This window comes from Rhineura floridana, chromosome 2, assembly GCF_030035675.1.
Source record: "Rhineura floridana isolate rRhiFlo1 chromosome 2, rRhiFlo1.hap2, whole genome shotgun sequence".
NCBI lineage: Eukaryota > Metazoa > Chordata > Lepidosauria > Squamata > Rhineuridae > Rhineura > Rhineura floridana.
Window position 1 is genome coordinate 183527660 of NC_084481.1, and position 18114 is coordinate 183545773.

Genomic DNA, 18114 nt, shown 5'->3' on the forward strand with positions numbered 1-18114 from the left:
GGCTACTGCATAGTAGAGATGTGTTTGATATGCCGGAACGGTATTTGGGGAATCTTTATCACTAGATATCTTCTGGCACACTGAATCTGAGGATTGTTAATTGGAAAAATCTACTAATCTACCAACTTAAAAGAACATTGGAAAAATTAAAGATTCTAAAGCTAACCGTCTGCAGAAAGAGAAGAATTCACCTGACGTCCCAAAACGCCGGCAGAGGTAAAGACTTTCTGCAAACAAGTACTGTAAACAAGTACTTCTAAAGATTAGATAACGGACTAATAATTAACAAAGTCTGCCATGATTTATATTAGACTATGCTTTCTCTAACCCTTTTGGATATAAATATTTGCTGCCTTACCATTGAAGCTGGATTCTGTTTTGACTGCGTTATCTTAAGAGACGTTAATCTTTAGTTCTATTGCAGCTGCAGCTGAATACATTTATCAAGTAAAAAGCTAAAAGCTAAAAAGATGGTTCTTACTAGGAAAAAATGTAAAGATCTTGGAATAGAACTATCCACTGACTTTGACTCTTTACAAACCAAAGGAATGCAGACCAAGATAACGCATTTCTATAATATAAAAGAGACAACAAAGGAAGTAAGACAAAGGAAGGAGGTGGAAACTACAGCGACTAAAAATTATGATATTAATGACTGGCTGTTAAATAATTCCTTGGCATGGTTACTTAATGCCGAGGATTCCACAGGACCCAACCTGGCCCAGGAATTAATAACAGCTGCGGAGGAAAATTCCTCCCTCAATGACTCAGCTACACAGGGAAGGGCAGCTAATATCTCAGCTGTAAGTGTTTCCAGTTCAATGCCCCCTCTTGAATCCTCATCTATCTATGGAGAACTCAAGACTAATTCCTTAGAATTTTGTCATTCCCAGAAAGAGACAGAACATCCGGTTGTGAACAACCAACAAGGCTCTGTGGTGGATGAAAACTGGTCCCAAATGGTGTCTCAATCTTTGATTCAAATTTCCAAATTTGTAGCTGAGTCGAATTCTCTGCTTTCTATTCTAATGGATGTTATCTCCAAGCAAGAATATCATCATAAAGAACCAATAGTAAACTTACCTACAACCTCACAAGCCACGCAGACCACACAACTGAAATCCCTTTCTGACATATCATCTAAAAAATCGAAATCGCAGGAACATAAACACCATAAGAAGAGCAAAAACATTAAATCCTGCAAAATTCGTCATAAATCTCATATGAGATTTGATAAACTTTTTAAATTACTGGATACTCCTATTGCTCCTAACAAGAGGAAAAAGAGGAGAAAAAGGAAGTCTAAGAAAACAAAGCTGGAAAAGAGGGCAAATACATCTACATCGATTCAAATGGAACAAAATAATATTGTTGCTGATCAAGAACCTCTTAGATTGGAATCTAATACCTTAATTACTTTACCCATCTCTCCTAATGTGAAACCTCCTTTGCAACAAAAAAAGGTGACTCTGGAAGATCCTGAATTGCCTAAGATCCCCAAAATTAAATCGTGGGAATTAGTCCTAAATAAGGCAAAACTAGCTATAATAAACTATCCTAAACCGAAAGGAGCATTGACTCAATTTCAACGAAGACAGCACTTTCATTCTATAATGGAACATATCTTACCTGGAATAGACTGGTGTATAGAAGTTGCCTCAATAGAATACCTTTTCTATAACTATGTAGATGCCAGAGCCATACTTTCATTCCATGATAAAAAAATAGCTGGCCTCTTATATGAAAATAGAAATCTACTTCTTTTGCAGAACTTAAAGTGTCTCAGGGTCTTTGAAAATATAGCCCCGTTACAAAGCCTATTATCTTTGAATTTAAATGGACTTAAATCCCGATCTTTAAAATCAAACGGGGAGGCAAGTGACCAGGCTCCATTGCTGGCATCCCTTGAAGAATTGCCCACAAATATTATTGAGGTACAAGCAAGCTGCGAAGAAATTAACCCTAGGATTACTATAAATGAGGAAGAATTGTTCCATATCCCGGAAGAACAATATTTGCTGGAATCATATACTGAACTTTCAGCTGAAGTACAGTCGGAAATTCTGGCTAACTTTGAAAATTTAGTATCCGCTTTAAAAGCGAAAAGGTTGGGTCAGATTGTTGATGTTAATAATAGTAGTCATACTGGGAAAGAGAGCAAGGATCTTAGTGTGACTTTGGAAGGGGGAAATTCTAGACAAAAGTTAATTTCCCATACTTTATCTAGTACTTCTGAATGGCCGCACCTGTGGAGACTATCAAGGGGAATTTACTTACCTTTCTCCTAGAGGTACATCTCAAATAGACTTGGCCTTTGTCTCCCATGAGCTTTTCCACTTAGTGGACAATCTCAAAGTGGAAGATCGTCCGGAAAGTGACCATCGGCCTATAACTATTGTAATCAACTGTAATATTTCATCTCTATTATTGAGACACCAGACTTTCACTAATAATGAGATAGTCAGCCGACCAGGAAGGCTAAAATGGATACCTAAAGTTGAAAAAGATCTAAATGTATGGCTAAACACCCCTGACATCTTAGCGTTAAAAGATCTAATTATTACATCATTATATCCGGAGGATACATTACTCTATTTTCAACAGCTAATAGCCTCATTTCAAAATTCTCCTTTAATAATTTCTAATAGTACCAGGAGAAATATACCAAAGAACTCCAAGACATGGTTTGATCAAGAGTGCCGTGATAATAAAAAACATTTAGTATTGGCCTATAAATCCTATAAATTATATAGAACACCAGAACATCTGTTAATTTACTGTATGGCTAGGAAGCAATATAAGAACTTGCTTAAAAGGAAAAAGAAAACAGAACTGAATAAAACCTGGTTACGCTTATTACATGCTTCCAAGCTAAAAAATTCCACCTTGTTTTGGAGACTTGTCTCCTATAACTGGCCAAAGTCGTTTTCCAATCTAGACTGTTGTATTCCTCCAGCTATTTGGGAGGACTACTTTGCCAGGCTATACCAAAAGAATAGTGATAACGTTACAGTAATGTAACAAACGCCCACAATATTTGTTTTATTGTTAGGCGAGGATCCGCTCCCAAGTACAAGGTTTCAATATTACTCAAGGAACGACGAAACGGTCTTAAAAGTAAAGCCAGAGTTTTATTGAAGCACTTGCAAGTGGAGAAACGAACAAAGCCGAGTCTGCCCCTCCCTGGTCGCAGCCAAGTCTTATACCCTCGGCATCACATACCTCATGCATACATTAACTGCCTGTTCCGCCTACTTCCTTATTCCCGATCTTTTCCATATAAGGTCTTTTTGGCTCTTGGCCATATTCCTGAGACAGGCGTTGTCTCTTCACTCGGTGCCATTAGAAGCACTTGCAAAACTGGTTCTGTGAGTCAAGGTAGTTTACACAAACAAAGAGATAGCCAGGCCAGCTTATGTAAACAGCAAAATATGTGCCTATGGAATGTTCACTAAGTCACCGGTATTGTCTTTATTTCCCTTAAGCCAAGCAAATTCTACAAAAGCCAAAAAGCATTATTTCTTGTATATTATTTTCTACAATTCCCCCCTCAAGAGCCCATTTTAAATTATACTAAATGGGCTCTTTCCTCTTCTCTCCTTTTGTCTCCCATGGATCTTCTTTATATATCCTTTGATACATTATTTTTCCATACAGTTGCATACTACTTCTTGTTGCTGCATTGTCCGCTATACTGCGAATGCCATTCATGATTATTGGTAACAGACAGGGTAAAAGCATACATCCTACTAAAATTAGCATAACTAGTATAACCATAGTTTTCATTCCTCCGAACCAGTTAAACCATGAATTCCAATCCCCAAGATCGAGCCCTTTCCAGGTTTGTACCAGTACGTGTGCAAGCTTCTTCATTTTATTTGCCACATCTTTTACAATCTCACCATTGTCATCTATTTTGAGACAACATTCCGTTAGGTTGAGGAGCCCACAGACTCCTCCCTCTTTTGCCAGTAAGTAGTCCAGAGCTAACCGGTTTTGGAGTATCCCCTCTCTCATTTGAGTTGATTGATCAGCAAGCAGAATTAAGGAATTTGCCGTCTGATTAGTTAGAATTTCTACCACAGCTTGTAACCGGATCAACCTATTCAATAAATAAATAGGAGTCCTGTATCCATACATACTATCCTGTGCCCAGGAGGCTGGATCATATGTGGCGATGATGCGTTCAGGTGGCCATTCATCCCTCCATCCATTGTCCTGTCCTCTTGCTAAGTTAACATTTATGGAGCGTTTTCTCTTATCAGTTGGCTCCTCATCGAACACTGGAATCAAAGGATTAAAACTACCTCCTTTTATGGTATAGAGGGGTTGTATGGCTCCAACATAACAAGTGCCGGTCCAATTTAAGGGGAGAATGGCATACGCCTTACTTCCACAAATCCAATAATGTCCTTTTAACGCAGGCCTAGTGCTATTATGCAAAATCGGGGATTTCTTTTTGTAGGGGATATAATAACTGTCCTCTGCCCCAAGGGGTCCTGTAACTATCCGGTACCCTCGCTCTTCATAACTGCATCTCCATATGCGAGAGTCATTATTATATTTACAAACAGCGTAGTTATTAGTTTGGTTCCATGTAGTCCAATAGTTATGGAATCCCTTGACGACCGTTCCATTGAGGTGCGTCCATAACCAACCTTGGTCCCTTAAGATCGTAGGAATCGTTAGATTCCTCTCCTGACATTCATTCACCTGGATGTCCACATTGGGATCATCACATTTGGATCTGCATGAACTTTGATTACGTGCATCAGGGATACATGAACACCATGTGCCATTGTTGAGTCTGATATGTGTGTCATTCCATTGAGGGGCCAACTGAGTACAGTTGGTGACCGGACAGTCCCGTATGATGCAGTATGAGCGCCATTCCAATGTCCAATTACACCTGCTATTCCCAACTTGCACCCCTCCCGTAACATTTTGATGAATACAGTATTTGCCTACCCCTGCCCCATGTAACTTCCAGGTATGGGGTTCTGTCCAGGTGCTTAAATTGACATGCACTTCACTTACATTACTTAAGAGCCACCGAGGTGCTACCGGGAATGCAATCCACGGCCACTCTAGAAAACCTTTTGGACTCCCACAGATCCAGCAATTTTTGAGATAAAATACTTTGGATACCTGATGGGCAAGTTCAACAAATGTGTTTGTCCTATCCATCTCGATGGATGCAGACCTGATATTTCTCAACTGCTCATCGTGACGTCGAGGTTGGTTAAAGAAATTTACACACACTAATACAATTAAAATTAGGGAACATAAGAAAGCTGTCCCCAATGGGAATGGTAATACTGGATTCATGATCATAAACTGTCCCTCCTCCTGGAGAACTTGAGCTTCAGGTCAGAGCCCGACACGACCCTCGAAGACCACTTAGCTTCAGGTTCTTGATTGTTCACCCCACCAGTTGGAGGGTCCTTCGCTACCCTCTTCTCTGGTTCCTGAATGGTAAGTGGTTCAGATGCTCTCTTTATGCGGGAAACATGGATCCATTTGTCGCTTCCAAATACTTTTACTGCTGCCTCCGTCATGAGGGCGACTTGCTTCTCCGGTCCCCAAGTTGGTAGGAGTGGCTCCCTTTTCCACTGTTTAATCTGGACCCAATCGCCTGGACGGTAGCTATGAATTGCCAAGTCTAATGGAAGCCTCTGGAATTCTCGACTGTGCCTATGGAGAGAGGAGAGAACATCCTGCAAGGCAATTACATACTCTTTTAACTGTTTTGCACCCACATCCCCTGTTATGGGAGCCCTTTCTGTCTGGGGCCGTGACTCAAGGGGAGGTTGTCCGAAAAGGGACTCAAATGGTGTCAATTTAGTTTTTCCCCTGGGAGTGTTTCGCATAATGGTCAGAGTCAATGGTAAGGCTTGAACCCATTTTAATGATGTCTCTCGACACACCTTGGTCAGTAGTGTCTTAATTGTCCGATTGGCGCGTTCTACCTGACCGGATGATTGGGTCCGCCACGGGGTATGTAACTTCCATTCAAACCCCAGAGCGGAACTTATATTTTTCACAATCTGGTTGACAAAGTGGGGTCCTTGGTCTGATTCAAAAGTCTCTGGTAGGGAATACCGTGGGATGATTTCCTTCAGTAGGACTTTAGCAACAGTATTTGCAGTGGCAGTACGAGTGGGAAACGCTTCTGGCCATCCCGTTAGTTGGTCAACGATTACCAACAAGTACCTATAGCCTTGGTTGCGGGGCAGTTCTGCAAAGTCAATTTGTAACCATTGGAATGGATAATACACCCATGGTCTTCCTCCCATTGGCACAGGAGGCTTTGGTGCTGGGTTGACTGCCGCACAAATAGCACAATTGAATACGGCTCTTTTAGTTTCCTCATACAGTCCTGGTGCCACGACCTGGCGAATTAGTAGATCTCCCAGCGCGTTTCCACCCAAATGCGTCTGCGCATGTAAATCCTGTATAAGTTGACGGAGGATCTGCCGTGGGATGATGAGTTGTCCAGTTGGTACCTGCCACCATCCGGACTCTAATTTTATAGCCTTTTGATCTCGTGCTCTTTCCTCTTCTTTCTGAGAGTATTCTGGTGCCTTGGTGGGAAGAGGTAGTTGGATTGCACACATTGTTACCGTGTTGCTATCATCTTTAAGTGCTGCTTCCTTTGCCTTTTGATCTGCGAATTGATTGCCCTGTCTCCATGTCGAATTCTTATCTTTCCCGTGAGCTAGCGCATGTACGATAGACACCTTTTTCGGTTCCTGGATGGCATCTAAAAATTTGATGATCTGCTCTCGATGTTCCACTGGCTGTCCTCCGCTCTTCACATATCCTCTTTCTTTCCATATCATTGCAAATGCATGGGCTGTTGGAAGACATATTTGGAGTCTGTATAGATGGTCACACTTTGGTCCTTCATCATCTTTAATGCTTCTATTGCTGCTGTTAGCTGTGCCACCTGGGCGGAGTGCGTCGAGGGTAGTTGACCACTTTTAAGAACCTTCATGTTTTCACATACTGCATATCCTGTTTTCCTCTTTCCGTCTATTACCCGGGAACTCCCATCAATGAACACGTGTCTTCCATCTATTGGTTGGTCTGTCAAGTCAATTCTTGGGCATAGGGTGATGTCTAGGGTCTCAATGCAATCATGCTCGAGCTCTCCTGGCTCCGGTAAAAGTGTTGCTGGATTCAGGGTGTTGCAGGTTTTCAGTGTTAGGTCTGGGCGACCCAGTAGTTGCTGTTCATATTGGGTTTGGCGACTCGGACTTAAAACCTTTGATGCTGCTTCTCCTAAGATCCTCCGGAGGTCATGAGGGCCAAGGACTGTTACTGGCGCGCCCATCATGATTTTCTCGGCTTTTGTTAGCACCACTGCTGTGGCTGCCACAATTCTTAGACAAGCAGGCCACCCTTGGGCTACTGGATCTAACTTTGATGAATAATATCCCACTGGGAGGTGATCGGGTCCCATCTTCTGTGTCAGCACTCCCATTGCCATGCCTTTTCGCTCCGCCACATACAGTCTATAAGGTTTACTTCCATTGGGCAAGGCAAGCGCTGGAGCTTGTTGCAACGCACTTTTAATCTTTTGAAATGATTTTTCACATTCTTTCGTCCAGTGCCACCTGGAGTCCTTCTTGAGGAGTTCATACAGAGGTCCGACATATTCACTGTACCCTGGGATCCATTGTCGGCAAAACCCTGTCAGTCCCAGGAAGAATCTTAAAGCCTTAATGTCCCTAGGTGGTGGGACAGCACAAATAGCCCTCTTTCGCTCATCAGATAGCCGGCGCCCTTGGGATGAGACCTGGTACCCTAGGTAGGTCACCTCCTTCTGATTCCATTCGACCTTTTCTCTTGAAACCCGGTATCTGCATTTATACAAGTAATTTAACAGGTGCTTTCCATCTTCGGTATTGGCTTCTTCTGTCGGGCTACATATCAGCAAGTCATCCACATAAACCAGCAGCGTCGATGGTCTCTTTTCTTGGTACCATCCAGCCAGGTCCTTCTGCAACGCCTTGGTAAATTCACTTGGTGAGCTAACGAATCCTTGTGGGAGCACGTTCCAAGTGAGCTGACAGGCCCGTGGTTCCTCCGGGGCTTCCCATTGAAACGCGAATAGATCTTGGCTATCCTCATGTAGCGGGATGGAGAAGAAGGCATCCTTTAAATCAAGGACGGTGAAAGTAGTAGATGTAAAGGGTACATATGACAACAGTGTGTGTGGATTCGGTACAACAGGCACATCTTCCAGAACTTTTCCGTTGATAATTCTCAAATCTTGGACTAGCCTATACCGGCCCGGCCGTCATTCCTTAGGGACTCCCAATATCGGGGTGTTATGTGGGCTAGTGGTCTGGTGTATCCATCCATATTCTAAGAACAAAATGATCATTTTATGTAAACTTTGTCGGACCTCGGCCCTTAGGGGAAACTGCTTTACTGGCGTTGGGGCGGATCCGGGCTTCAATCGTACTTGGACCAGAGTAGCGTTCTTTGCCCTTGCCGGATTGTCTTTCCTTGCCCATACGTCTGGGTGTACATTGGGAATCATGAGAGGCTCCTGTTGGACATTCTTTTCCTTTATTCCTGCAAGTGCCATTTGGAAGGCACATTCGTTCTGCTTGGGGACCTGTACGTGTAATTCATTGTCTTGGAATGTGATGCGGACTTGCAGCTTACTTAGAATGTCTCGGCCAAAAATGGGGAGTGGGCATTCAGATGATATCAAAAATTGATGACTAAACTCTGTTCCTTTAATAATAATAATAATAATATTTTATTTATTGGTCGCCTATCTGTCCAGGTTAGTGGACACTCTAGGCGACTTACAATAACAAAAAGCTATACATAATATACATATACAAAAACAAACCACAGTCCTAAACAATTTAAAACCAATTTCCAATTAAAACATCATAAAATTAATCCTCCTTATTCCCACAAAAAAAAAAAAAAGCAGCACACAACAAACTAACAAAAAACAAACAAACACCCAGGCCACCCCAGCCAGCCGGCTTATGTATCCTTCCAAAGAGGGACAGGCGGTAGCAATCAGTCCCAGCTGGCTGGGTACCTGGGGCCTGGTCCTGCAGGATGCAGGTCTGCCAGGCAGAAGTCCCACAGGGAAGGGTGGTGGAGGTGGTGATCCCACAGCAGCAGCAGCAGACTCTCCTTCCCTGGGCGGCGATGTTCTCTTCCTGCAGGCCCTTTATCGTGGAACCTGACGGCGAGAGGTTGTGAGATGGGTATCCTCTGCTTGTTGCCTTCTATTCCCATCACGGTAGCAACTTGAGACGTAAGGGGTATCTTTTGACGGGAACAGGTCCGGGGCATCATTGAAAAAGAGGCTCCTGTATCTACCAGTCCTTGTAATGGATTTCCATTGACTGTTAGTTTTAGCATAGGTTCTGCCTGCGGACCCCCCTTATATCCCGTCCACCTTCATTCAGAGTCGTATTCCTCCGTAAATTGCGCCATCTCCTTGGGTGGACCCTTCCGCCCTGATTGTTCTGTCCTTTTGTCCTCCTGCCATAACTGGTGATCAGCTCCCCTTTCCCGGTTCTCAGTGTTCCTCACACTACAATCCGGAGCCCAATGGCCCCTTCTTAGACATCGGGCACATTGATCTTTATGTAACGGGGGGTGGCTCCGGGTTTCCTTTTGGCTGGCGCGGGAGGGGGTGCGCCTCGGGGGTCCATACCCCCCTCTTGTACCTTGGGTGGCCTGGGTGACCCCTTCCACAATTGCGGCTGCCATCATACCATATTCCTTCTTCCTGACTTTCCCTTCTTCCTTTTTTACTTGCTCCTCCCTATTTACATACACTTTGTACGCAATCTCCACTATCTGTCCCATACGCATGCCCATCACTCCCTCTATCTTCTGTAACTTTTTTCTAATATCCGAGCAGCTCTGACCAATGAATAGAGTAATCAGTAGTCTCTGATTGTCCTCCGAATCTGGGTCTAAAGCGGTATATTTCCGCATTGTAGTGGTTAATCTTTCCAAAAACACAGAGGGTGATTCTTTTGGGTCCTGCTGTACCTGGTACAATTTAGACATATTCATTGGCTTTGGTATGGCATTCCTTACTCCATACAAAATGAGCCTTTTGTAGTTTATTAACTGTGGGTGAGCCACGCCCGGGGTGGGTATCCACCCCGGGTCCACTATGGGGAGGACCACTTCAGTTGCCAGATCCGCGGCATTATTTCCTGCCCATTGGTTTCGGGCTGCCTCTGTCCACGCCTGGGAAAGGACGAGGCTCTTTTCTTCTTGGGTCAACAACATATTTAAAAGTGTCTGTATATCTACCCAAATGGGATTGTGGTTGGCAAAAATGGAATCCCACATCTGGTAGTGTTTATCTGGATCCTCTCTTAGTCCTGGCATTTGATTCTTCCAATTGAATAAGTCTGAAGTGGAAAATGGGGCATGCACAAACGCGACCTGGGCATTTGCGTCCAACACCTCCCTCATTGGTGCCACAAAATTTATTTCCAAAACTGAGTTGGATCTATTCCTCCCGTATTGCTTTCCCCCTCTTAATGTCATGGGATCCTCCATTGTCTTTATAGCATGTATCAGCTCTTGTCTTTTCTTTGCAGTAGCCACGGGTAACTCCTCCCTTTCCCTCTCTGCCAATTTCTCATAGAGTCTTAACATGTTCTCGTGTGCCGCGTCACGTTCCCTTTGGGCCTGAGCCAACTCCTCCCATAACTGTCGGGACCAGACCAACTCCTCCCGCACTCTTTCCGCTTGGTCGGGGTGCTCAGGCGGGGCAGTTGGTGGCGGAGCCCCTGCCTGGTCAGCATAGGGAGGCGGGTTCCCTGGTGGTGGCTGCGGAGGGGGCACTATTTGTTGTGGGGGATGGGGCGGAGCTAGAGCCGGGCCCTCACCTGCACCCTCAGGTGGTGCCGGTGGTGCCATGACCCTCCTCCTAATGGCCAGATCATTAAAATCATCGCTGTCCGGCAGGACAGGTTTTTCCCCTTTGGACTGAGTCATGACCATTTCCAGCGCACATTCTGTTGGCGGATTGCGGCTTACTGCCCTCCACCCCTCTGCATAATGCCAAGAGTCGGCCGTCTCTGGTAAAGCATCATACAGAGTGGATATTAGGCAGCTGATTTTCTTACTGTCCCAAGTCCCACCCGGTGGCCACGAAATTCCCAATCCCACCCAATCAATCAAGCAAAAGTGCTCTAATTTCTCCGGTGTTGGTACCGGACCCCCTGCTGAAATAACCCCTATTTTGAAACTCAAGAAATTATTCAGAACACATTCAAGTGGCGTTTTTCCCAGTCTGCCCGTTCCCGGTTGCCCACCCCTCCGTTTTGTCTTCTGGGCTGTCCCTTTGGCTATGGCTTTCGACGCACCTTGTCCCATGCTTGGGGTCTTTTTGTGACTGAGACGAAACGACCGTCCGACAGGTGACAAAGCCCACCCCGTCTGCGTGTAATCTATGCCCAGGAAAACCCTTTTGGTCCCTGTAATCTATACCCTTTTTGCCCACGAAACAGACAGGGACTTACCGACAAAAACGGAAAAGACAGACAACTTGCACTTCCCTGCTGTCGTGGCCCGGCCTCTCGCGAGGACGCAGGAAACGCACTACTGGCCGGTCCGCTCTCGCTTCGGGATAACCGTTAGGATTCGTCCCGTCTCATGCGCACCTCATACACACTCTTACATTCACAAATTTCTTCGGCCCTGCTCCGGGCGACTTACCCCTTCTGAAGTCTGGCTTTACTCATTTCGATTTCTATGGAGAGGCTTGGCGCTTACCCCGGCGCCCCGGCGCGCCCATCAGCCACGCGGAACAGGCCTCAATGGGGCCCGGAGCGCTCTTTCCGCTCGGCCACGTCGCCTCCGGAACGCCGTGGGGCGCTCAATGGCCTATCCCTTCGTGGTCGCCACTTGTAACAAACGCCCACAATATTTGTTTTATTGTTAGGCGAGGATCCGCTCCCAAGTACAAGGTTTCAATATTACTCAAGGAACGACGAAACGGTCTTAAAAGTAAAGCCAGAGTTTTATTGAAGCACTTGCAAGTGGAGAAACGAACAAAGCCAAGTCTGCCCCTCCCTGGTCGCAGCCAGGTCTTGATACCCTCGGCATCACATACCTCATGCATACATTAACTGCCTGTTCCGCCTACTTCCTTATTCCCGATCTTTTCCATATAAGGTCTTTTTGGCTCTTGGCCACATTCCTGAGACAGGCGTTGTCTCTTCACTCGGTGCCATTAGAAGCACTTGCAAAACTGGTTCTGTGAGTCAAGGTAGTTTACACAAACAAAGAGATAGCCAGGCCAGCTTATGTAAACAGCAAAATACGTGCCTATGGAATGTTCACTAAGTCACCGGTATTGTCTTTATTTCCCTTAAGCCAAGCAAATTCTACAAAAGCCAAAAAGCATTATTTCTTGTATATTATTTTCTACAGTAATACACTATACGGAAGCTGAAATCCCTAAATGGCCCCCGGTTTCCATTCCGGAGATCCTCGATTTAATTGCTAGGCTTAAATTAGGGAAAGCTCCTGGCAGTGATAACATTCCTGTGGAAGTTTTTAAATTAAACCCGGACTGGTGGGCCCCACTTCTAGCTGCCCTCTTTACTTACATCAATAATTCAATGCAAATCCCTAAAGAATGGGGGCTTGCAATAATTATTCCTTTTTATAAAAAAGGTTCTCATAACAATCCAGCCAATTATAGGCCAATAAGTTTACTGAATATAATCAGTAAACTTTACGCGACCCATTTACATGATAAATTGAATGCTTGGGTAGAACAAAAGAACTTTCTGGCACAAGAACAAGCTGGTTTTAGGTCTGGACGTTCAACTATAGACCAGGCCCTGATTCTAAACCATTTTATTTCTAAATATTTGACTAAGTCAGATACTATGATGTATACAGCCTTTATTGATTTTAGATCGGCGTTCGACTCCATCTCCCGCGAAAGACTCTGGATGAAATTAAATGCCATGGATATCGATAAAAGATTGTTGATATTAATACAGGGACTATATACTGACACGTCTTTACGGATTAGATGTAACAACATGGGTCATTTATCTAATCTTGTCCCTACATTTAATGGGGTTAAACAGGGATGTGTTTTAGCGCCCCTTCTGTTTAACATATATATTAATGGAATAGTCGATTCCCTGGCCACTATCTCTTCACATGCTCCAATATTAGCTGGCTGTTCAAGATCTATACTTCTATATGCTGACGACATAGTCTTATTGGAAGATCTTTGGTGGGCCTTAGACGACTTCTAACAGCTCTATCTACATATTGCTTGGAGGAACGGCTGCTAATTAACTATGAGAAAACTAAGGTCTTAATATTTACTAAAAAAAGATTAAATCATCGTTGGCAAATTAACGGCCAGACAATTGAGCAAATAAATTCCGTTATTTATCTAGGTTTAACATTTCAAGCGTCAGGATCATGGCAGATGCAGATTAAAACAATGGTCTGGAATGCAAAAAAAAAACATTGAAAGCCCTTCTGTCATATTTTTACAATAAGGGTGGTCAGCTTATTGTCCCAGTAATCAGAGTTTTTTCTGCAAAGGTAGTCTCTCAGCTACTTTATGGGGTCCAGGTTACCACTTTTGAGAATTTTTCTGTTTTGAAATCGATTCAAAATTCCTTTCTAAGAGCTATTTTTGCAGTTCCCAAATGCATTCCTAGTTTTATCCTTAGACTTGAGGCTGGTTTACCCACCATAGAATCTAAGATTTGGGCCTTGAGAATTTCTACTTGGCTCAAATTGCTATTTAACCCTACTGGGCTCTCTTCTAACATCTTAAGAGATAATTTTCAATCTCCCTGGGTTAAATTGATAACGGATAAATTACTGTCCTTGGGCTTTTCTATTTCTGTGATTCAGGAAATGGGTTACTTAAAAGCCACGTTGAGCATACTACAAAGAATTAAGGATATAGACTTTCAACATCACTTATTACAGGTTAGGAAGCATAGATATAATCCAAAAATTTTAACCCCAATGCCCTATTTATCCTTTCTTACTATTCCTAACTACCGCAGGGCTTTTTCACTTGCAAGAATGAATACCTTACCTTCTAAACTTTTAGAGGGTAGAGTCAATAAAATTCCATACTACGAGAGGAAATGCCCTTGCGGTGCGGATGAGATTGAAACAATTGCTCATGTCCTTTTACAATGTCCTTACTACCTAGACCTTAGAAATCAAATAATTAAACCTATTCTTGATCTTGTACCTGGCAGAAACGAAGAAAAACTTTTGGATCATTTACTTGGAGATCACCAGCAATTAATCACAGAGAAAGTTGCAAAATTTTGCACAGCCGCTATTCTCTGCAGGAGAAATCGGGTAAAAGTCACTGGAAAATGAATTTTATTGATTTATTTTATATGGTCTTAAAAGCAGGTTAGAGTTTATCCAATGTCTAATTAGTTTAATCAATTTTAAAATGCATTCTGCATTATTATAATAATAATTGGTCTAAAATGGTGTGAATTATTAATGAATATTCCATACGGTCTGGAAATTGATTTTAATTAATTTTAATTGAATAAGATATCATTCTAATAATAATTGTAGTTTTGATGTTCTATTTTATCTTTGTATTCTGGCCTTTGGCCGTAATAAAAACTAAACTGAAACTGATAGATGTAGTGGGCATGGCAAATAAACTTTTCAACCATGCAAGCAAGTCAACTGCATGAATCATTAGATCATGACAATCAAGAACAGCATATAAAAGCCTTTATTTCCCCCCACACACACACACAAAAGACACCCACACCATACGTTTAAAGCTCATGGCTTCCCCCAAAGAAACCTGGCAACTATTGTTTATTCAGGGTTCTGTGAATTGTAGCTCTGTGAGGGGTAAACTACAGTTCCCAGATTCTTGAGGCGAAGCCATGACTGTTAATATGGTATAAATATGCTTTATTTATTTATTTATTTATTGCACTTGTATACCACCCCATAGCCGAAGCTCTCTGGGTGGTTTACAGCAATCAAAAACATTAAAACAAATATACAATTTAAAAACATATTTTAAAAACAATTTAAAACACAATTTTAAAATTTAAAACAATATAAAAACAATTTAAAACACATGCTAAAATGCCTGGGAGAAGAGGAAAGTCTTGACGTGGCACTGAAAAGATAGCAGTGTTGGCGCCAGGCGCACCTCGCTTTAAATTTATGGTATGGATGTGGTCTCAGTAATGTTCTTATGCCAAGAGGTAGCCAATGGCCTAGTCTGCAGAACACACTAAGCCAAAGGTTTCACTAACCACTTGTCACTAACCATGAACTGTAACCAAGGCCTCTTCTTGGTTATAGCTTGTAGTTAGTGATAAGTGGCTAGAACTTAACCAAATGTTGGCTTAGCTCAGCATGGTGCAACAGCAAAAAGGACTGGGAAGGAGCAAAGTGGCTGTGAGCTTCTCTCCAGAAGCCTACATGGTTGCACCGTCTAAGCCAAGCCAAGGTTTGGCTTAGCTTGTCATCAAACCAGGCCAATGAATCACCACCAATAGATAGATAATTTCCTCGGAATCTCTTCCATGAAGTTTTAAAAAAAACCAATTGTGATATATGTAACTCTATTAACGCTAAATTTGCTGGCCTCTTTAATAAGTACTCAGTCTTATGCAAGACAGATTATTGACATTGGTCACACAGTGGCTGATAATTTTTTTTCATTGATTGAAAAGCGCATGCTGTAATTCATTTAACCCTATGCTAGTTTAAAAAGGAAGAATTGGAAAATGCCACTAGCCTGTTAGATCAGTTCTAAGGATGTGAGACCTGCAACTACCTAATGTTCAGTTAACTATGCAATTATTTCTTCAGCCACTGATGGCAGGCAATGCCTTTTCAACATGCATGTTTAATGAAAGCAGACTGGTTTGTAAAAAAAGTAATGAGATTCCTGCAGAAGTCATATTTAGAATGTGAAGGTGTATGAAACAGATTAATCTTTGCACTATAACAAGGGATAGAAATATACTTGACCCTCCAGTACAATGCAAGCTTCTGAGGATTTCTATTAGAAGACACAAGTGTTTGATCTTACAAAACTGCTCCACCCCAAAGCACTGGGATTGGCAAGTGCTGGTAAAATCTTCCCTTTTGATTACAAACTAGACCTATCCGTCATGAAGGAGATCCCTTCTCCTCCTGATCCTGGTGTTTTCCTGAAACTAGAGATGTAAGTTGCAGTTTTGCAAAGCTGCTACTCTACCTCTCCCCCAACCCGGTTTTAATGGGATAAGCTCAGAGACATAGTTTTGCTTTTCAGAGGTACTTGTCCACACATTTTAAAAAATAAATGTCTGGATTGCCAAGGTGACAAAGCACTCAGGTGTCTTACTTTAACTCTTATCTGTCTTGTAAAGATTCTGGCTCACCTTGTAGAATGCTCAAACCACTCTGAGGAAACCCAGCTCGGTTTGTCACTCAGGATTCATACAAATCTTCTGTACACCTGATGTGTTTTACACAATAAACTTCAAAATAAAGTTACTGACAGTCCTAGCACAGTCACGGCCAATAAACATTGCAAAAATGATGTACATATTGACAGTTCTTATACTATTTGTCCAAAACCGCCATGCAAAAACAACAAGAGCATCACCTTTACCCCTCAGTTTTCTGAAATAGGCCTTCAAAGAACTGAGAGTCTGCCTAGTAAAGGTGAAGAATGGGACAAATTATTATCATGTGATTTTGTTTTTTTACTCCTTGTCCCTTTGAGGGCACATTTCAGGTTCAGGGGGGGGATATTTTAATCTCTTTTGACACCTTTGTAAATATCATTTGAGTGCACGGTAGTTTATGATTTCAAGAGAAACTAAATTGTTCATTATTCTGTCTTGCCATTAGGTGGCAAGGTGTGTGTGCTGGAATCTATGGAGGCCTGGAAGAAATTGGTGTCTGGGTCCTTGACACAGTTTCTTTGACATCACTGTTTCCCAAAAGATAAAGTTTTACTTTTTGTGTGTAAACATTCTGTAAGGAAGGAAGGACTGCGATATTTGGCATGTTTGTGCCTGTGGCATCTTTGACTTGAACGGAATCCTGTGGGCACATGCCTGTTTAGAATAACTCAACAGCTACTTGTAATTTTGACTTTGATGAGGTCTTTAGCCTAAATCTAATTGCACAATATCTTCCTTGTATGTCAGAGCTAAACTGTCCTATTTATCTAAGTGACAGAGTGCAATCTTAAACATGTCTACTCAGAAGTAAGCCACATTGAGTCCAGTAGAATTTACTCCCAGGTAAATGTCTCCAGAATGTCAGGGGTAATTTAGATATCACTATTACTAATTTCTTCATGTAGATGTTTGGGTACATCTACATCTTATATATCTGGTAGTGGAGGACATCTCATGTTTATGCCAAAGGGGAGGAAAAGCCTTTTTATTCAGGATATGTGATTCACAATGCTGTTTAGGCCAAAGTACCACAGTTTAAACCAAACTGAATGAAAGGAGCCCATGAAGCCATCTATTGGATTATTGTTTATTTGCATAGTGTCAGATGTACACTTGGCATTTTATAAAATAAAAAGTAGAATTTTAGCTTCTCATATCTTGAAGGAATAGAATTATTTGCTGTCTGCCCTTGCCCCAGGCTGACCTCTGTTCTCCGTCTGTTACTAGTGTTATGTCTCGTAAAATGTCTCCCCATTGAATTTTACCAGTAAACAAATTGTCCAATTATGAATGTTTCAGCTAATGTGTACTATAATAAAAATGTTTCACATCTTCTCTTTCCCTGTGAAATGTCATCTGCATTTCAGTTTATAAACATAGGCATTTAATCCAATTAATAGAATAGAATTATTGAGAGAAATTATATTGTCATGAACTTCACTACATTTGTCCTACATTTAATCCTCCTAAGGATTAAAAAAAACCCACAGCAAACCTTTCTTCTCTAATGTTTCTATGGTAACGAGATGCTATACTGATATTGTACTTAATCCAATACTTCTTCCAGACCAGTAGAGGTAAAGCGTACTCTTTAATGGTGATAGTTGACTTTGGGGAAAGAGAAAAAAGCAGTGTCAGGCCTGAAGTCTATTTT

General features: G+C 42.3%; 1 protein-coding gene across 1 annotated transcript; it reads left to right on the forward strand.

The window, feature by feature from the left end:
• The first annotated feature begins 460 nt into the window (after window positions 1-460).
• Window positions 461-17758, forward strand: LOC133377464 (uncharacterized). Its single transcript, XM_061611605.1, has 3 exons — window positions 461-1934; window positions 14268-14373; window positions 16906-17758. The coding sequence occupies exons 1-3, from the start codon at window positions 471-473 to the stop codon at window positions 16980-16982; spliced, it is 1647 nt and encodes a 548-aa protein (XP_061467589.1). The 5' UTR covers window positions 461-470; the 3' UTR covers window positions 16983-17758.
• The last annotated feature ends 356 nt before the right edge of the window (window positions 17759-18114 follow it).

Excerpts from the sequence above, each read along its gene's own strand:
- LOC133377464 (XM_061611605.1), top strand. The coding sequence starts at position 471 with ATGGTTCTTACTAGGAAAAAATGTAAAGATCTTGGAATAGAACTATCC. Across the intron at positions 1,935-14,267 it reads TGCCCACAAATATTATTGAG|AAACGAAGAAAAACTTTTGG; the intron begins GTACAAGCAAGC and ends TGTACCTGGCAG. Across the intron at positions 14,374-16,905 it reads TTCTCTGCAGGAGAAATCGG|GTGGCAAGGTGTGTGTGCTG; the intron begins GTAAAAGTCACT and ends TCTTGCCATTAG.